This window comes from Cucurbita pepo, chromosome LG05 (assembly GCF_002806865.2).
Source record: "Cucurbita pepo subsp. pepo cultivar mu-cu-16 chromosome LG05, ASM280686v2, whole genome shotgun sequence".
NCBI lineage: Eukaryota > Viridiplantae > Streptophyta > Magnoliopsida > Cucurbitales > Cucurbitaceae > Cucurbita > Cucurbita pepo.
The window spans coordinates 6,687,681-6,709,632 of NC_036642.1; the positions used below are offsets into that span (position 1 = coordinate 6,687,681).

Here is a 21,952-nt window from a genome sequence, read left to right on the forward strand (position 1 = left end):
ATGCATAGCAATAGGACCAAGCTAGATTAAGTGTTGATACAAGAGCACTGATGCAGCCTTACACTAAGAATGTAACCAAGATTTTAGAAAGAATCCCAGCCTAATGTTGTGAAGTTGGTGAAACAAGAACGTTTCCCCTTTTTCTTCATATAGAAGCTTTTCTATTAAGAGAACCTTTAGGCGGAGAGACATCCTAAAAAAAATTTAAATAAGTTGAGCGTGTTGAAGTGTGGAATTTGGAAAGATGGTAGGCTTCTTCCTGATGTATGCTCTATCCTTGTTTTTGTAATTACAGTACCTCCATGGTGCCTCTTTTTGCACACCCTTGGCACTTGGGGGTCCGTAGTCCCTCTTCTATTTGTAGTTCTGGTTTTTTGTTAATAAAAATGTTTCTCATCCAAAAGAAAAGGTCATCAAAGCACATACGTAGAAGACATAGAAAAATATCAAAGCATCTACCAAATACAGGAAAGAGAGGTCGAAAAATTGCACTTGATAGCTCAGAGACAAATTTTAATCGAATCAATGAAAAGTGCCTAATGCTCAAAGATACGAACTCCACAATGGAGTGAAAAATAGAGCACAATGGAACACCAAAAATAACGACCACAGAGAAAAAAAAACAAGAGGCAAAAAATACTCCCACCACGAGAAATAACAACTGAACAAAAAGAAACTAGCAAAGAGAGAGCCTCAAGGATCAAACTCAACACAAAAGACCACAATCTGAAAATCGAACCAAAGACAACACCAGAGAACCTAAAGCCTTGGAAAAAAAAAAAAAAAGGAAAGTCTCAAAGATCTGAGCCCCAACCAAAAAATAACAGTCACCAAAGAGAAAAGTAGAAATGAGCCCCAAAACATCAAGCAAGAACCACTTAACTCAAACGGCAAACGCATAGAGAAATCAAACATCAACAATGAATGCTTTTGGAATTGAAAGGAGGAACTCATGCATTTTGAGAAAACTAGCTTCAACAAGAGAACCAAATTCGTTAGGTACTGATGCATGAAGAGAATAAGGAATCTTTTTTGTCACTTTCTTCAAATAGTGATACTAAATCATCACCAAAAGAATCTTTGCACCAATATTATCATAATAGTTTCCATAAGTTTAAAAGTAGATTCCACCCTACTCAAATTAACTTCAAATGCAGCATCGTAATCATCAACACTATGTGAGTGAGAAGGAGAAGCGAAAGGACCCATTGAACAATGAAATACTCCTTTAGTGTGAACAACATTAGAATCTAAAACAGCAAATGCTTGTCAACTACAATTCTAAGAAACAACTTTTTTGATACATGGAGATAAAAGACTAGGAACACTTTCTTCAATACAATCTGGATTCAGTGTATTATGGTCAATGATTGGAGAAGTTGAAGAATGATAAATCTTTCTTAGATTTCAGTGCTAAGGATAAATTTCAATAAAACAATTCTTCACCTCTTGAACATTTAAAAGACATAGAAGACTCAAGCTAGGGGAATGACAAAAGATATCTCATTAGTAAACGTAGTAATCATCACCAAAGTTTCCTATGAAACAAGCAGAAAATCTAGTTATAAAAACTAATAAATCATCAAAAGGTGGTGAACACTAAGCTGGGAAGACTTTCCATCTTCAAATACTGAGCTAATTTGAATGAAGTCCAACGGATTATGATGTTCTTATTAATGTCAATTGAGGGTCTTCTCTAACTTCCCTCTGCATGAGCCATCTCATCTAACCCAATTATTATATCTTTCTAAGGTAAAAAAAGTTTCTTATCAATGAGAGATAGATGTACGAAAAGAAAACCTTCTTTCTTTAAAAAAAGAAAGAAAAAAAAAAAGAAAAGGGGCCCTATATAGCATAGATAGGTAGGCCATAAACATTCGAACCAATTACTAAACAAAGACTCTCAAAGGGCAATTAATAATGAAATATAACTGAAAAAAGTGTTTTAAAAAAATTCTACGCTAAACTCAAGCCAAGGCATATGAATGTAGTAAAAAATAAGATCAGATATAATAAATGCATAAAAAGAGAACTATTCAAGAAATACTAGGTTATAATACAAACTAGAAAGACAAATGTAACAAATCCATCATGAAGGACTATTAAATAACCCACATTCTGATTCTTCATCACTTTCGACATCACTTGGAGGCTTCCATTTTGCAGCTTTCCTTAACCTCCCATTTAGTGAAATGCCAGGAGTTGCTGAGTGTCTCTTCCTTTGAAGCTCCTTGACACTTCCCTCCTCTAAAGAAAAATCAATTATAAAACACAAACCGATAGTGGAAAAGAGAAGAATATAAACGCGACTACACAAGCCACACATACCAGGGAGGGTTTCAGGCTTTTCAGGCAAAGGGTAATTTTCCTCCACAAATTTGAGCAATAGTTCTCGAGGTCCAGAAACAAAATCATCAAGCTCAAGGCCCTGTTCAAGAGAGATTTTATTTAAAAAAATCAAAATTAGAAAGTACAACATATCATCTGCATGGGACAAGAACAAATAAATAACATAAAGCCATGGAACAGACATATTTTGTCACAGCTTCCTCGGTGCGTGCCTCTCCAGTACTTTGCAGGCCAATGACAACACATTTGTCTTCCAATAATGCCTGCTTAGCTAGTCTAACAGTAGCAGGAACCTTGGCAGACATACACAAATGCCTGAAGAAACGCTACAAAAGCAGGAGGAAATTTTGAAGTAAAAGAAATGACATAACGCATATACACTTCTTGAACAAAGTTCAATTGAACTAACATAAATAAAAATATAAATAATTCAACTTAAGGTGAAACTCAGTTTTTAAGGAAAAGCTCAATTGAATCTACCTGATGGCTTGCCCAAAATAATCGCCAAAGTTGATTGGTGCTAGGCTTGTCACTAGTGACATATGCACATGCTGTCATTAATTCTACCCGCAACTTTGCCCAAAATTCAGCTGCTAATTTATACATTTCCTAAGTAGGACATAAGACGCAGTGTCTCAAGAAGCCATAATAAAATGAATAAAAGAAACAAAATTAATCAGAGTTCTATAGAAAATAGATGGGAAGTGTTAGAATTGCTAGATACGTATCTAACTGAAGAAAGTCAGGTTAACTTCATACAATAGTTATGTCTCAACATCCTATCACAAAATTGTAGGCACATGGTTAACAGAAAAATGTCATGAAACAATCAATTTGCATTTGACTTTAACTAATTTTACCAGTTCCAGACTATTTAATATAGGTTGATTATCATAAGAGTTTTATAATATTTTTATTACATCTTTATTTTCGTATCTTATACTTTAGTAGTGACCCATTTGTTATTATTCTTTAGAGAGGGTTATTATAGTTGGTATCAGAGCCCTAGACTTTTAGGTCCTATAGACCGCTTACAATGTAAGCATTTCCTTCCCCATAAGACGGCATAAGGAAACACCTTGCCATGGCCAAGTAGTGAATAATGGAGGAGCTTGATGTATTTAAACACAATTCTGATTTTGATAATAATTAATTCCTTTGGGTTGATCTTGAGATAATATTGTGATATGATCATCCATAGATAAGATCATGATTTAACACAAATTTTGTTGATATATGATAGATTATCGCCATAAGAGAGGAAGGTTCACCTGCCGAGAGAGAGAAAGGAGGAGGAGATGTGCACCTGTAGATCTTGCCCTAAATGTCCCAATGGGAGAAACATCGAACAGCTTGTACCCCAACACAAACTATTGTAACACTAACTCTGAAGGCATTACAGTCGTTGATTTAGAATGTAGTGATCTATCAAGTTGGACAAGTAGGTGAAGGTCGAGATCGTGGGTGCATGTCAAAGGAAATTAAGTATTTGGGCGATTTTAGGGGTGACGATCCACAATTTTCAATGGATGAATAGTAGATCCAACGATAGCTGAATTCTGGTTCGCATAAGTGGACATACTCTTCCAATGTGTGAGATGTCCTGAAGAGTAGAAGGTGTCTATGAAGATAGAAGGTGTCTATGCGGCCTTTATGCTAAAAACTGATGCCTATTTCTAGTGGTAGTCAATGAAGCGGTCCATGGATAATAATGAAATACCAATTACCAATTAACTGGCTTTGATTTAAAGAAGCCTTCTTTCGAAAATGATACACAGCTGTTATTAGATACTGAAAGCAAGGAGAATTCTTGAATTTGAAACAAGGCGATAACTATTGAAGCATATGATCTAGAATTCATCGATTACTTCGTTTCAATCCTGAGCTTGTAAATACCGAAGACATGAATGTCAAGCAATTTATTATGGATTCAAGAGGAGAAATAGAAGGCATAGTGGCAGCCCTAGCCCCACCATGTTATGCAACGTCCTTTGAGCAGCTACACTCGTGTCCATGCATACTGTTCAAACCTCACAGATGTTTGGTGAATAAGGTTCTAGCCCTAAATTTGGATAAGTCATTGTGCAGAACATGTGGAAAATGTCATTTGAAAAATGTTGGGTAAATACAAGAGCGTGTTTTAAATGTGGTTGAAGTGGACATTAGATGGAAAATTGACCAGAAATAGAAATGTCGACTCAAATCAAACCTTAAGGTAAGACTACAAGGGTAAATGTCCCCACATAAGTCACCAGCGGCAGGTAAACTCAAAATCCAACCCTAGTAGCAACAAAAACGTTGTCATATTTGAATTCTATGTAAATGTAACGTTAAATGTAAATTCTACTTGCTTTTGTACCATAACTATGGATGTACGTTACGCATGGCCGACAATAGAATCAATAAAGTGCATGTTGACATACTATTGATAGCTTGAATTTAAGAATTATAATAGAGCCATTGAACTACAAAATAAGAAAATGAGATAAAGACTAATTATCCAAACTTAATTTAAGCTTATAAACTTCCAAAAAAAATGTAAAATATAGAAATTGAAATACTACTACATAATAATAAATGTAAAATAATAAGTAATTAGTTAATTAACTTGAAATACAGATTTCAATGGTACCTCTGGCGATGAGGAGAAAACACCAAGAATCACATGTTACACCATGGATTAGAATGGCAGACGTGGAAGTGACAGTCGGATGGATAAAACATGCAACACAAGTGTTTTCTTTTTTAAAATAAGAGAAAATTTCATTGGAGCTCCCAAAATGGATGCATAGTCTTTGATGATTACAAAAGACCTTCCAATTTACAACGAGGGAGGTATGATTATAAGAAGCAAAAATATGAGTCTTTATCGATAAATTTTGAGTGTATATGCATACATAAGTGGTTATGTGATTTGTTGTCTTGCTTGAACAATAGGTACCAAATTGGGAATAAAGTTACAAAGGCCATCTTTTTTTAAGATTTTCACTTGCGCTAATGGTGTTATGCTCTATTTCCCAAGGGAAAAACTTCACCTTTTTAGGGTGATTTACTTTCCATATTGTCTTTGCTAGCATGTTCGTTTCTTCTATGTTTTCACCTATGTCCATTAATTTTGTGGAGAAAACCTTGTCAGGGAAGGCATGTCAATGAGTCTGCTTTATTAGACAATACAACTACGGGAAGATTGAGACAGAATTCAACCCATTCCTTAGCTTCGTTATCTTTTAGATCGCTACCAAGTTTCAGGTCCCAGAAATTCCATTTTTTTTTTTTATCGTAGTTGTTTTATTATGAGAGTCTATACAAAATTGGATACCGCAGGGCTAGTGTGGTGGTTTCAATCCAAGGGTCGATCCAAAATGATGTGCTTCCTCCATGCACCACCCTATGACGAATTTTTTATCGTAGTTGTTTTATTATGAGAGTCTATACAAAATTGGATACCGCAGGGCTAGTGTGGTGGTTTCAATCCAAGGGTCGATCCAAAATGATGTGCTTCCTCCATGCACCACCCTATGACGAATTTTTTATCGTAGTTGTTTTATTATGAGAGTCTATACAAAATTGGATACCGCAGGGCTAGTGTGGTGGTTTCAATCCAAGGGTCGATCCAAAATGATGTGCTTCCTCCATGCACCACCCTATGACGAATTTTTTATCGTAGTTGTTTTATTATGAGAGTCTATACAAAATTGGATACCGCAGGGCTAGTGTGGTGGTTTCAATCCAAGGGTCGATCCAAAATGATGTGCTTCCTCCATGCACCACCCTATGACGAATTCAATTGGTGGTGAGGTTTGGTGTTTTTTTATGTACTTCCATAGTCCCTTTGCAGAAGATTGAGGGGGTTGATTTGTATACAATGTAAGAATGTATTTAGCCTTTATAAGTTTCCTCCGCAATGCACTTTCTTCGGGATGATATCTCCATATACAATTTGCAAGGAGAGCTATGTTCTTCTCCTTTATTGAAAATAGACAAAGTACTCCCTTGTCTGCTAGGAGGTTTATGATATTCCATCCAACAAGGTGTGTGTCATCTTTCCACAAATAGTTCTGAATCATCTTTCTATATCCGCAACAACTTTTTGAGGTATTTCAATAGACATGTAGTGAGTGGAGAGGGTGGACAGTGTCTTGTATTAAGGTGAACCGTCTGCCTTCTGAAGGATAACATAATGACCACTTGTGATTTCCCCTTAAGGGTAATCCTATGTACATATTCAGCTATTCAACCTTTTTACAACTGTATCTGCTTGGCAAAATCTTTGATAATCTTTATGCTAACATTGATGCCCATTGTCTCTATTTTTTGGAGATTGATATTTTGTCCAAAAAAATCTTTCGAAGGTTTTTACCATCTCGATCATGTTTTTTTATGGAAGAGACATCTAACTAACAAATAGGATTGTATCATTCGCAAACTAAAGGTGGTTGATGCTTAAGCCTTTGTTATCAACCTAAAAGCCCTTGGTATGTCGTTCGTATTCAGCCTTTGTGAGTGGGCGACTAAGGCAATCCCATTATGAAAAGAAGAGGGTAAAGTGGATCCCCTAGTCAAGGGCATAGATCTTCTCCCTTGGTTTTCCATTGTTGACGATGGAGAAGTTTGTGGATGAAATGCATCATTTTATTCACCCCACCATTTTAAGCCAAAGCCTTTTGCTACAAGAATGTTTTCAAGGAATGTCCAATTGATCTTGTCGAAAGCCTATTCCAAATCAAGTTTGATGACTGCACCTTTTCGCTTCTTTCTTTCTCATTCATCTATGATTTCATTTGCCATGAGGGACGCATCAAGAATCTACTCTACAAAAGCTACTTGTTGTCCAATCGGAATCTTAAGACATTCTAATAGCACCCTTGTTATGATTTTGAAGTTTGGTTGTAAGACTTGTGGGGCGAAAGCCAACAACAATGCGGACAACTCCATTCTAAAACAAAAAATCCTAGAACATTCTCATGATATCACCTCTCAAAATGTTCAAACATTTTTTTTAAAAAAAAAACTGAGGTAAAGCCACCTAGTCTTGGAGTTTCGTCGAAGTCCAGGAGTTGTACACCTTCCCCATCTCTTCTTCGGTGAAAGCAACCTCGAGAGAGGCTGCTTGCTTCTGCCTTGTGTCAATGGAATTTTCACCATGGTACTCTTTTATTTCTTTGAAGCCATAATACGATGAAAAAATTGGAGTTTATGTCACCCTCCTCTAGCCATCGTTTTTTACATTCTCTCTCCAAGATTGCTTTCCCTTTGCTGACAACGAGATAAATTCAGCTTTCATGAGCTTTTTGTGTCCGTGTTCCACTATTGTGATCAATCCAAATTCCTCCATTTGATCAAGGAGAGAAGAGTTGGTTTTATTTTTACGGCAATGCAACTGAAGACCTCCTTGTTCTATTTCTTTAAGATTTCATTTAGTCTTTTAAGTTTGTTAGTGAAACAGTGCTCTAGCCATCCACGAAGGGGCATGTTCTTCTACCAAGATTCTACCATTGGCAAAGCTTCAAAGTGGCTCAGCCACATATTCTCGAAATAGAAGGGTGAGGGACCCCATTTATAACAGCCCACGGGAAGTACAATGGAATAGTGATCAGATGTAGGTCTATTCGGTCTTCAGAGCACCAGCATTACTAAATTTTCCAAGTAGACCTTCAATGGACAGAAATTTGTAGATTAGTTAGTCAAGGAGGGTGATTATGAAAAACATTCAAAGCTTTCATGGATTTTTGGCTCGCCAAAACCTGGTTTTAATTCAGTGTGCTGTGGAATATGGTTGAGTTCTTGATTCGGGGGAAGTTTGAGGTGGTATGGCTCAACTACTTTGAGGCATTGACTTAGTGGAGATGGGACTAGAGTTTGTGGCCTCAATTTGGGAGAAGAATCACCAACGATCAGCGTTGGTTCCTTTTTCACTATTTCTCAAGTCGATTTCAATTGTACTAATAATTATATTGATTTTATGACCTAATTAGAGAAGGAAAGAAAAGCTCTAATTTTGTTGGAACCAAGTTCTGATCAAGGTAAGCAAATTCTTTGGATAAGATATCGAGTTTAACTTGTATGACTAGGCCAGAAGCATATCGTATTCTATAGTTTGACTAAAAAATGGTTTAAGTATGGCCTAATTGTCTATACATCCTAAATGGTATTATGAATTGGAATATATTGAGAAATAGAACATAGACTGCATGAAGGATTTAGAGTTCTCTAGTAGGCCATAAATTATTAACAGGATAAGTAGAGAGATAACATGGAAATATAAATTGTGATGATGTTTAAAGCCTAAAACATTATGTGAGATAATAGAATAAGGCATAATAGTAAGAATACGTTAGATCTTCTATGCTCTACTGAGAACGTATGAGGTCAATCCATGTACGTACGTGAATCTACTAGGGACATGCCGTAACGACATGGTCTCTCCTCTTGCATGCGTATGATGTGATTCTACTAAGGTAGTACCTAACTACAAGGTCATTGCATGCATAATGTGATTTTATTAGGGTCGTGCCTTAAACGATGATTTTCGTAAGTATTTGATAACAATTTTATTGAATCTTTATTTTTCGTATTTTATTCTTTAGTAGCCACCCATTTTTTAAGTTCAAAAATGGCAGGTCATTGCAAAAAAATCTCTAAAACTAACATGGAAAATGTTACATCCATTTCTCTTTAATTTCTAAAATTAGAGGAAACAATACACTATACCATCATCTCAGCTTCTAATGGTGCTTCGACAATTTCAAATTCAGCTCCTCGGTAGCTAAGTGTGCGACACAAATACATACCCCTGGAAGTTGAAAGAAATAACTTGGTAAGTTAACTTTTTGAAACAGAAACAAACTTTTCTTTGATAGATGCAGCGAAAGAAAAATGTTGGATGATACAAAACTACCAACGGGAATGAAAAAGGATTAACAGCCAAATAAAGAGCAAATCTCCAAATATTACAAGAGAACAAAACATTGAAGAACAAAACGACTTAGGTCTTGAAAAAACAATCAGCCAAAGCACTCCTTTCAAGCTGCAAAAGCTGCAACAAACTAGGGACCAGAAGAAATGAACATCTAGAGGCTTTTGATGAGAGCAAAAAACGAATAAAATAATACTAAGCCTTGCCTTGCTTTCATGTCCATGGCAACAAGTTCTAAAGCCCCAACACCCCCTCTCTCCAGTGCACCTGCAGAAAATATATATAAAAAATTATCACCCGGAGAAAAAGATATATTCAATATTTTTCAGGATTATTGATATGGACAAAAAGGGAAAGAGAGGCTAGTTCTGTTTTACACTTCCTTGATGCTTTGAGGTTACAAGAGTCCATTTAATTCCTTATTAATAAGAGACAGAAAATTTAAGAGAAAGATATTAAAAAATAATAGTCGGAAGGTAAAAAGGCATCCTCAAACTAGGGGTAACAACAAATACTAATAATAAACAGAAAATATCATTGGATGCACCCAAATGCATCAGCAAATTTACATCTATGTGTTAATTGTATTATATCAGTCGCCACTATCTTCTTTTAACAAACTGGTATCTCAAACTCAATAAGCTCTCTTCTACCTGGTCATTTGGCTTCGCCTAGAGACAATGACTTTATACTTGAAATCTTTTTTTAATCAATAAAACGTATTAGAAAATTTTAGTTGAGAAGATGCAAGAGGGTTGATGGAAATCAATGACATGTTTTTATGATTTTTATTGATATCTGTGAGTGTTCAGGCCAGCTTGTCGAACTTCGACTATTATCACGAGACAACCGTCTTTATTAGTCTTTCCATGCGAGAGAAATTCATATACAGCTACTCTTTATCATTGCAAAGTAAAGAGTACTTTTGTGGTCTCCAAGACTTGTGGAATCCTTCATAACCTTCTTCATACATTTATTTAATCAATATATATATATATATATATATATATATATTAAAGTTAACATCTTAGATGACTCTATATGCATTACTACATGCACCTTATATCTAAAAGCTACAAATATGCACATTCCTCAAGCATCTAGACAAGATAAACTCATTGCAAATAGATTAACTTCAATGCAAAATTTCCCCAACAAAATCACACCTAGAAAATCTCGAAAGTCAATGAATGAAGTCCCAGTTCCCCAAAGCCCAAGTCGGACCATATAACCCATATTGCGTGGCTCAGATGCACCAGTGGCTGAGCAGTAAATTATTCGGGCTTCAGGAAGTCGATCCTGTGATATTAAAACAAAAATATAGAATCACAAGAAGAACAATTTGTTCTCTATTTGTTATACAATGGGAAAATCATTTACAACAGAAAAGAGAATGTCATAGATGGGAAAACCATATGCAGTTACATAAACGAGCAGATGGGTGCATTCTGGCTGAGAGAAGAAAGTACATCGAGTAATATTCCCAGAAGTCAACCATTTACAGTTTACATACTAAACGGCAACTCATTGTAAAGGGGAAGACTGGATAACAGGGAATAATTTAAAAACCAGTTGTGCCCGGAATCTTGTCACTATCCAGAAGTCTAGACATATAAAACATGCAATTACTTGATGACTTCTTTTATTGAAACAACAAACTCATCTAGATCAAATGTTTTGAGAACAAATTCCAATAAGATTAACAAAATAATATTCACACTGCTTTCGTAGATAAATTACAATATTTAACAACAAGCTAGTAGTGAATGCTACAACACTGAAATACTCTTAATACATATAAATCTTAATCATCAAAGACTTCGTGCATAAGTATGACAAGTGCAAATTTCCATAATCTTATAATCAATTAGACTTCTCTCAAGTCTTGTTGGAAGATGAAGTGCCCACAAATAGTCAATATAAGCACTTGGCTCACGCATTTTGGAAGATTAAGTACAATAGACAAGTTACAAATGAAATGTCCAGAAATGGTGATGAATCCATTAGTTTGCAGGTTATGTTTTTCAGAAGGAGAAGGAGAAGGTTGGCCTCTTCTTTGGGGGGGCAGGAAACCGTGAATTCATTGAGAAAATTGAAAGAATACGATGGCATACAAAAAACAAGGCTCCAGAAAATCTCAAACTAACAACAAAAAAATCTCCAATCCAAAAGCACAAGATCATAATCATAGAGAAAAAGTCAAGAGACAAAAGCCCAAAGAGAGGCATTAAACCTAGTCAATTCCCAAACCTCTTGACCTGATCTCTTTTCCTCTCTAAAGATACTATTGTTACTCTCAATCCAAATACCCCATAAAACTGCAAAGAAACTTTATTGTCTAGCCAATCTCTTTAAAAGGAAGATTCTAAAGAACCTCCTCCACCATAAACCTACCCTCTCTATCATAAGTCACACACACCCCGAATGAGCTTTTCCAATAATCCCAAATGAAACGAAAAATTGGTAATTCCTCAACTAATGATCAAGTCTCACCTCATATCTCTTGCAAAGAATGTACCATTGCGGAAACAACATGCCGAGAGGACATCTTTGGGTATGATCCATGGCGACAACTCTCTTATGTAAAACCTGTCACACAAAAACCTTAACCTCCTTTGGAATCTTAACTTTACAGGTGAGGAGAAAGTAGAAAAGATCAAGATGTGGAGGGGGAGGTAGATAAGACATGAACAAAAGAACGGCTTTGGGAGGCCCCTTGGAAGTTGGGATCCAAAATCTAACATCCCTCCTAGAGCTCACTATCTAGTCATGAAGAAACGAAAGAAGACTAACAACATCAATTGCGTCCCTTGTAAACAAAGAATGGAAAAAATCCAAGGAAACCACGGAGGAGGGGTCAAAGGAAGGCAACAAAGAGGCCATTGAATGCAACCAATTCAATTTGGGAGGTTGCCACACTACCAGAAGCATGAGATAGTTCAATACTCTTATTGAGGATTTGAATCATGTTAATATTCCCATGAAAAATGGTAACCTCATTTGGTCTGCTATCAAGGGTGCTCTCTCAGCAACGCATATAGCTAGATTTCTAGTCTCCCATGGTTAGGTTGATCACTTCATAGAGGTGGAGTTGGCCAGATTATCCATAACTACTTTGGATCATTTTCCTCTTCCTTTATCTTCGGGTAACAACAAATGGGCCCCTCCCCTTTCAGGTTTGAAAATGTTTGGGTAGATCATCCAGACTTCTTAGCAAAAGATGAGTCTTGATGGAATTCTCTGCACTTCCAAGGTTGATCGGGCATGTGTTTATAGAGAAGCTGGAAGGTTCAAAAGACTTCCTAGAAATATGGAATAAGTAGGAGTTTGGCTAGATCATATCTCAGGTTAGATAGCTTGGAAAACATAGGCTTAATGAACTTGGCTTTGAATGACCAAAAAAGGGGGTTCTCTCTACACCAACCCCTAGGTTGTTCCATTTTTTGTTTTATGCAATCTCGTTTCTTATCAACAAAAAAAAAAAAAAGTAAAAAAAGATAAAGAGGCAAAAGTAAAATGCAAAGATTTTTTTTTTCTTGTTTTTTTGGTAATGAATAACCAAACTTTCATAGAGAAAAAATGAAAGCATACAAGGGAACACAAAAAGGAGCCTACAAAAGGTGGAGGCCATTTAAAGGAAGGGCCTCCCATCCAACAAAATAAAATCTAACAAATAATTACAAAACGAATTAACCATGAAAACCCACAAAAACGCATTAAACCTAATAGCCTATGCATCCCTCACAAACCTATAAAGACTTTATTATTCCTCTACCCCCAAAGATGCCATAAAACAGCACGCATCCTAGCCTACCACAAGAACTTTCCTTTCTCATGAAAAGGATGGTGAATAAGGAATTCCTCTTATCATTTCTCTGCTACCCTGTACCTAGCAAGCTTGAAGTTGAACTCCTAAAAAATATAATTCCCAATAGATTGGGCTAAACCACAATTCTAAAGGATATGATCAAGATCATCACCACCCTTCTACAAATAATGTAACAAAATGAACCAATCAACATGGACCACTTCCTTGAAACTCAATCTACGGTGCTAAACCCTTATGTAGAAAACCTACCAACCAAAAAACTTAACCATTTTTTGGAATTTTCATTTTCCACACCAAGGCGAAGACACCACTCGAAGGAGAGGGATTGGCCAAACGAAAGAAAGATTTATAAAAATTTTAAAGAAAAAAAAAACTACAGAGGAAGAAGGGCTCCAGAGGCGTTTATCTTTTCTTTTTGGACTACTATAAAACTCCCCAATCAACAAGAGGGGATCAATAACATCCAATGTTTACTATTGAACAAAGCACAATGAAACTCCAAAACAGGCAAAGGAGAGATAAGAGGGCTAGGCAGCACATCAGCCACTAAATGACTTTTCATCAAAGATAAAAGGTACAAATGCTGGAAGCAAGAGAAGAGAGGTCTATCCCCCAACCACTTATCTCCCAAAAGAAAAGTTTCTCTCTCATCCCCTACCAATCAATGGACAATACAAAGACTTGTTATACTTGTGGCAAGTGCTAGGAGATTCTTTCCAAGATCTTCAAAAATGACAGTATTATGGGTTAATGTGTTTATGAAAGGAACCAAAAAGATTGAAGGAAAAGCTTTAGATTCGTATAAAGGATGGGATTTGACAGGGAATCATGCTTCGTCTTTGTGTTCTCTTCCAATTCTGTTTTTCTAGTTACTCCCTCGATGTAATGAACTCCAGTTAAGAGGTTTTTTTGAAGGGATAGTTTTAACGGACTCTGCTGCTATTATCCGAATTAGGAGAAATATTGTTCTATGGTGCAGTTAGAATTTGAGGGTACTTCTTGTTCTCCTGAAGGAAGGTTTTGTAATTGTTCAACTTGGTCCCTGTATCTTTTTCATATATCTACAAAAAGTTGTTTGCTAAAAAAAAAAGAAAAAATCAGCAAAGATCTTCACCAGAAGGTTTGACATTGGTCCCAGTAAAGAAAGATAACAGATATACTTTTTCAGGAAGAAAATAACAGAATGGTCCAGTGTTCATCGTGAAGAAGCAAGGACAAATGCTGAATCTTGGTGAGCACATTTGATTTACTCGAATGTGATAAATCTACAAGACTTGAAATTCATATTTCTTGGAAGCAATAATGCTAGGTCATGCTCGCCTAACTGTAGACCCAAAAAAATTGGTAAAATAACCTTAACCCCTAAGCAGAGTGGATAATTTTTAAAAAACAAAGGATGATATTCTATCATATAGTATATGCAAAAGAGATCCACAATAGGAAAAACCTGCAGCTCTAGAACAGCTTCTCCGGTCCTAGTAGGCTGGCTTCCAGCTTCCGGTACCAAATTTTTTGCTTTATGGCACTGCAATGGAGCTATTGACACTTAGAAACAAAGTAATTCAGCCCATCGAGTATTTATCGCATGGATAATACTCCAAAATAATTTGTATATAGCCAAGAATAACAAATAAATTTGAAAGGAAGGTGAACTTTAGTACCTCATCAAATACAATTAGACCATCAAATCCTGTTCCACACCACTGAACAAGCTGCTGCAGGCGAGAACGGCCTCTTTCAGAAGATGCTATGAGGCTGCTATACGTCAAAAAGACAACTCCTTCTCTAATACCCACAGACTTTGAGTCAAGCTTTGAATAAGGCAGCTTGTTCAAAGCATGCACTGCAAATGAAAGGGGAGAAAAGATGGATATATGTTTGGTAGTGAATCAAAGAATGAAAAAGGACTTCAAGTCACCATCAATTTAATAGTTGGGCAGGGTAGTCATCATATAAGCGTTTGTTCATGTTAATTGTTTTTTGTGGGTGGGTAGGAAGACTGGAACAGACCACGGAAGATGTGTTACCTCCTAGTCATAGAGATCCAAGGGTGCTAAATACTTGGTCTTAGTTACCATAAGTTCAAATGCTGAACTGAAATAAATCTCTCAGTTTACTCCTCCCTTCCTATCCGGGCCCTTTCCTTTTTCTCCCTCATCTTAGTGTCCGTCATCTCTACTTCTTACTTCAGCCATGTTGCTAGTCCTTTATCAGGGGATTGTTTACTTGAAAACAAGGAGAAGTTTATAGCTTGAAAGTAAAGGAAAGAAGAAGCACTTCACGATTGATTTCAACATTGAAAAAAGGGTATACATCAAAAACAGAGAAAAAAAAATGGTAGTTAAATTTTTAACTCAAAGAAGAAGGTATTTTGACCTTTTTGAGCTGTTGTAAAAGCCTCAAATTGTTGCCTAGTTGTAGGAAGCATTGGTCGACACAGCTATTGCACCTCTAAATCAATACAATTCTTAAGAAAACAGGTAGGATTTCTCTGATGGATACTTCCAAACCATATGGTAAGATTTTAGCCCCTCAAGAAGAACAAGCGGGTCAAATCATGATGTGGTGGAAGATGGGAAATTTCAACAAAAAGGGATGAAGAACTCACTTCATTAATCACCTTGCAGAAAGTTTAGTTAGAAAGGGGCTTCCCACTCCCAAAGGATTTAGTTGCTACAATCAAGGAATGGGTCCGAACATCATACCAATCCCAGCTCGAAAGTAAACATGAATACTTCATGAACTGAAGCTTGAAAGTAAACTACAAAGACTTCAAGAATTGAAGGAAAACCAAATGTTCGCAACATAGTCAAGGACAATCCTCTGTCCTAGTTTTGATCACGCTCAAAATGTTCAATAGAGATTCTCTCATTAGAAGTAAGGGGGGGTAGGGGCAAGAAAGCGAGGATGCTTGTTATTGATATTTTAGCTAGTAGTTGACCAAATATTATAATTTTGCAAGAATCTAAACTAGTTTGAGTACATGAGGCTGATTAAGTGCATTTGAAGTTGTGAGGGCGTACTTCAGTTACTGGTTCTACAGAGGGCTTTATTACCATTAAATGAGAATTCAAAAAAGCTGGTGGAAGTTTAGGAATGTTGTTGATATCTCTTTTCAAATAAAAGTCTCCTTCCAAAGAACTTGAGTTAATCGAGTAACTTTTAGCAAGAACAACCTCTGGTTCATTTTCAATAGTCAATCTTTATGGACATTTTAAGCGGGTTCCTACCAATTTTATATTACACAATGTTAGGTCTGAACACCCTACTTCCATCAAAACCTAGCAGATAAATTTCCAAAGTAAGGTTGGTCATCTTGGTCTAAATGAAAAACTTGAAATCAATCAAAGCTGATAATTGTCTTAACAAAGTATGTTGCCTTTTACGGAAGCTATTTGGACAAGGCTTTGGTTTAAAGTAAGAAATCAGGATTACGAGATTTCATTAACTTTTCTATAAAAAATAAAAATAAAAAAAATAAAAAAAAATAAAAAAAATTATAAGATCTTACACAGATCCTTCAAAATTTTAGAATAATTCAAAGATCAGGTCTCACAAATAATTCAGCAAAATAATTTCTAATATTATTATATGGATTGCTCACTCGTAACCACCCTAAAGGTCCAAGGTCTAAATCTCCACCTCTATTTCTTGTTGAACTCTAGTTCAATGAACATATAATGGTTATGAGTTACATGTCCTCGTGGACTAGTTTATGACTTACCTTCAATGCACGCCGCACCTACATCGTCCAAGTCTCTCCTGGCATCATACTTCAAATCTGAACCAACAGAAATCCACCTGTGCAGAATGTTAGAAACTTGAGAAGATATTACAAACACGAATTGAAAATACAACAGTCAAGCACAATGTAGCACAGATTAAAATTAGATTTTAAAAAAATCAATATTACTGAACAGAAGTGTGAATTACTACATGTATTCACAGTTACTTCGTTTCAATTCTCTCCAAGTTATATAAGAAACTATATTATCATTAAGAGGAATGAGTCTAAGCAATAAAGTGAAATAGGAGATGAATCAGAAGGAGAGAAGAATAACAACAGACAAAAAATAATATCTCGGACAATTTAAAATCCAAGTCCAAATGCAGGTATTACAATACATAGCATTCCCTACCCCCTACTAAACTTTCATATCATCTAAGCTCTCCAAGTAAACAATGTAGTCATTCAGAAAGAAATTGAATTCTTCATTAAAAAACTACAGATATATACATGCATGCAGACATACACACGAGCGCTCATTAAATACATACATACATGCGCGCATGAACACACATATATAGATATATTATGAGGTTGCCGTACCTATACTTAACTACCTGAAAGTAAGACCTTTCACGTTGTAAATTGTTTTCGGTTGGTTTCTTTAGAACCGTTGTCCTATCTTTTTGGACATCATTTCCAATCTAATTTTTATTTTGTTTCTCTTCAAAATAAAATAAAAAATTAAAAAAGAGGTCCTATCTGCTGCATAGCGTGTAAATCACACATCGTGCATAAGACAATGACTGATTAAGATGGTAACTGGTGGGCAAATGTAAGGTCACTCTTGTTTCTGCTCATTAAACCAATAATAATAATTCAATAAGGAAAATAATTGCAGAGAATGTAAGCAAGACTTTACAGTGCTTTCCTCCTCCCATGGTGCCAATTTTCCCATAATAAACCTGCAATTGTCCGACCTTTACCAACACCAGCTCCATCTCCAATAAAGAATCCTGCCCTGGTATCATTCGGGAGATGGTGCATATGCCTCTGGATTTGTAATAGACAGTTCCTTAAGAGTGAAGAGAAATTTAAAAGTATTGACCATAAGAACATCAACTATTCATGACCAACCTGAGAAGCATAAACCAAGGTCTCGATTTGCAAGCATGACAGAGTTTTTGACTTTTCTAAATCGTCCTTGATTTTTAAATCATAAGTGGGTTCAGGTGGCTGTACAGCAGATAAGGAGGATGTCTCCACAACTGGGTCTGGGTGAGGTGGGCCTATAGATAGTTTGGGAGGGTGCTGCAAAGAATGCCAAAAACACAGCCATGTGAGACCAAATCACAGCTCTTATAATTGAAAACAAGGACTACAGTCCATACCAAATCTTCCGTAGTGAAATTACAAGAGTTTATTATTACTCACATATTCTGTAAATGTTTCTCCTACGATACCACCTTCATCTTCTTCTCTTTCCACTTCAATGGCTACCTGACACATTTCATCTCATAAAGATGTTGTAAACTAGATTTGAAAATAAAAAATAAATAAATAAGAGTCATCTAATTAAGATTTCGGGACCCATTTGATCATGTCCGGTCAGTTTGGAGATGGCCATCAATAATAAAGGCAAGACACAAAGGCACAGCAAACTTGCTACAATTTATACCAGTGTTTTCTCAAAGCACACAGAACATATACAACCACAAGCTAACAAATAAAATTAAAATCAGCATGAAGCCTGAAACATGAAACAGAAAATAATAGATAAACCATCAAAGACATACAAATTTCAAATATGATGTCTTTCAACAACAAAAGAGCGCACAAAATCATAAAAGTAAACTACAAATTCACATGGATAAAATTTATAACTTAACATCACCAAATAGGCCCCCCATCCTCATTTTCTCCATCACTAAATATATAGCCCTTTGTATCTTCCTCTTTGACCTCATTTCTATACATCTTTACATCTATGACCTATGTGAGAGGAGATTTGAGTGCGAAGGAAACATATTTTGATGAAATAATAAAAGTTGTTAAAAGGGGAGGAAATCCAAAACTTTTAATTTAACTTAACACTTGTTCATTAGTAAAAAACTTAAGCAATAAGTGGATGCACAAAGAGGTAAGTCACCTCACCAGTGTCTAAGCACATGCCTTGTAAGGCTTTTTTACACAGTATTACCCCCCTGAAAAAAAAGATTAAGCATATAGAGAAAGAATATAAAAATAAGTAAATGATATACACCCCCCTATTTACATTATTGGTCTCAATCAACCATATAAAATATAATCACAAGCTAATATATACTGTTACATGCTCCTTCTCTCCGTTGACATTTGCATGTGACCTGTTAGAGACAATGCATATTTGTAACCAGGGTATGAGGCAATTATTTGCGATCTACATTCTCACACCTCAAGACATATACGTAGGCACACAGACTTTGTTCCAACATCGAAAACAAAAGTACTAATTTCTTCCAACACTACCCCCTCAATAACACTGTGAAGTCAGATAGGGCATGCACCTACCTAGCACGTGGCCAAAGAAGGAGCAGATAACTCTTGGGCCTAAACTCTTCTCCATTCCTTGGTAGTAAAAATTAGGTTAAAACACTAGTTTGGTCCTTGTACTTTGGGTTTCATTTCATTTCAATCCATATACTTTCAAATGTCCAATTTAGTCCACATACTTCCAATAAAACTTAAAATCGGTCCTTGTGTTAGTATATTGGTAACTTTTCTTTTTTAAAAACTAGTCCATAGTCCATATTAGCTCTCTCTACAAATTTTGAAAATATATTCATATCGTATTTTTTTTGTTTTGCTGGAAATTAATGTTATTATTGCCTAATTTGTTAAAAATTAACATCAAAACAATAGCAGGGAGCACTTTCAAGATTTATTCTTAGTACAGTGACTAAATTTGAACATTTAGAAGTACAAGAACTAAAATGGAAACCCAAGGTACAGGAACCAAAATGAAAATAGAATTTTAACCTAAAAATTATACATTGCCACTGTCAATGCTAATGCCAATACCAATGCAATCAAATGTCAACCAACCCTATTCCCATCAACATTACTTTGGGAAGAGTAAAAGAGCTCCTCAGAAAATCTAACTTAAGGTGCCATGAATCACTTTTTCCTCATGAGATGGTGCCATGAATCACTATCACTCCAGAAGAGACAGAACTGAGATCATTTAAGGCCATTTTGATAACAACTAATTTACTTCCACACAGGCAAGAGTGGAGCGTTAGTTTAACTCACTCATGTAACAAGTATGAATCGACCTTTTATAAATATGATAGATGTTTTTTACACTGAAAAAGAAGATTCTTCTTGCTAATCGTAGGCTATGGAAGCCTGGCTCACGAATCCATAAATGATGGCCGAAAGAGTAACGAGAGAAATTGTTAGCAGTGGTACATGAAATTAAACAACGAAACATTATTCGAAAGTGTATGGTGATTCAAAGGTTTTTTTTTTTTTTTTTTTTTTTTTTTTNTGATGACTTAGAAGTTAGTTTCTGGCCAACTTTAGGGATTCGCCAGAGAACATATGCAAGATGGAAACCAGCACGTAATGCGCAGTGATAACAAAGTATTTGAATTCTAAGCCTCTTATCCAGGTTTGTATGACTTCCAAGCAAAAGAAATGGATAGTTGCAGAATTCCAGCTAACAACCGAGCAAAAATCACCATAATCATCCAAAACACAACAATAGAAGAGTAGAGAAATTGAAACCTCGTTGACTTCCTCGGGAGGAGGCAGCCGGGAGGGAAAGAACTGATGGAGCTTGGACACATCGACAGCGAGGTCAACCGCGCACTGAGGACAAACGAACCTAGTTAAACCATGAGGAACATTAAGAAGCGCCTTACAATTAGCGCAGGGGAGTTGCATCTTGGTAGGATCAATGCCATGAGCAGGGACATGGTGTATCGACGGAGGAGGAGGCGGAGGAGGAGGAGCCAGCGACGGTGGCGGCGGCGGAGGAGGCGGAGTAGGAAGAGGAAGAGACTTGGAGTAGGCCCTAACTATGAGTTCAGGAGGCAACATCTGAGGCAATTGACAAGATGGACAGAAGAATTCGGTGTGGCCAGACGCCACCACCAACACATCGCGACAACCGGCGCAACGGACCTGAACTCCGGAGCCGTATAATGCCGAGGGCTGCGGCGGAGCCAACGACGGAGGCACCGGCGATTGAGTCATGTTATATCATAGAATGATGATTGGAGTAGAAGGGAAGTGGTGCAAGAAATGGTGAGCTGGTCGTCTCTTTGTAATGGAAGGATTGAGCAGAGAGAATTAGAGCGCGAAGTTGGTTTGTTTGACGTTTGGGTGTTGGCGGGGAGTAGCCTGGGGTTTGGTTTTGGACGATCCTCGCCTTTCTGCTCTTCTGCGTCCAGAAATTGGACCTTTTTCTCTCTCTTCTTCTTCTTCTTCTTTTTCCTTTTTTTTTTTTTTTTTTTTTTTTNCTCACGTCTGTGATTATTACCGCGTGAATTACTGTGTGGCGCTTTGGGCCTAAAGCCCATTGGGCCAGTATGTTGAACGGCCATTGACAAGATGGGCCTACATTGTATTTTTGTCTGAACCCACTATTTTTTATTTACTTGTGATTAATTATTTGTATGTCATCTTCCATAATATTTATATTTCAAAAACCAGCTCCCCGTTACAAATGGTATAAGAGTCAAACACGGGGTGGTGTACCAGCGTGGACGTTGGACTCCCAAAGGGGGTGGATTGTGAGATCCCACATCGGTTGTAGAGAAGAATGAAGCATTCTTTATAAGCGTGTGAAAATCTCTCACTGATAAATGCGTTTTGAAATCGTGAGGCTGATGACGATGTGTAACGGATCAAAACAAACAATATTTATGAGCGGTATGTTGAACACAACTCTCTATGGGAAACACTTGCACACTTTATTAAGACCACTAGAAACTACTCTCTTCGATGATGAATGGAATTTCTTAGGATCATGAATGAGTAGGATGGAGGGATGGAGGGTATTTAGTCCATCTATTCCTAAAATTTCTCCACCTCTCTTCTAAAATACCTGAATCATTTTCGTAAATTTATTTCTAAAATTCCCCAA

General features: G+C 36.5%; 1 protein-coding gene across 1 annotated transcript in view; it reads right to left on the reverse strand.

The window, feature by feature from the left end:
* Positions 1-21,284, reverse strand: part of LOC111794907 (protein FORGETTER 1) — a 34,664-nt gene extending 13,380 nt beyond the window's left edge. Inside the window, exons 1-14 of the mRNA XM_023677101.1 lie at positions 20,590-21,284; positions 18,256-18,321; positions 17,959-18,132; positions 17,744-17,874; positions 16,819-16,895; positions 14,756-14,937; positions 14,542-14,619; positions 10,432-10,564; positions 9,472-9,532; positions 9,061-9,142; positions 2,830-2,958; positions 2,532-2,675; positions 2,329-2,428; positions 2,116-2,247 (exon numbers count right to left, since the gene is read on the reverse strand). Coding sequence (XP_023532869.1) covers positions 2,116-2,247; positions 2,329-2,428; positions 2,532-2,675; positions 2,830-2,958; positions 9,061-9,142; positions 9,472-9,532; positions 10,432-10,564; positions 14,542-14,619; positions 14,756-14,937; positions 16,819-16,895; positions 17,744-17,874; positions 17,959-18,132; positions 18,256-18,321; positions 20,590-21,060 — 1,960 coding nt within the window. The 5' untranslated portion in view covers positions 21,061-21,284. The remainder of the gene's footprint in view (positions 1-2,115; positions 2,248-2,328; positions 2,429-2,531; positions 2,676-2,829; positions 2,959-9,060; positions 9,143-9,471; positions 9,533-10,431; positions 10,565-14,541; positions 14,620-14,755; positions 14,938-16,818; positions 16,896-17,743; positions 17,875-17,958; positions 18,133-18,255; positions 18,322-20,589) is intronic.
* Between the last annotated feature and the right edge of the window lie 668 nt (positions 21,285-21,952).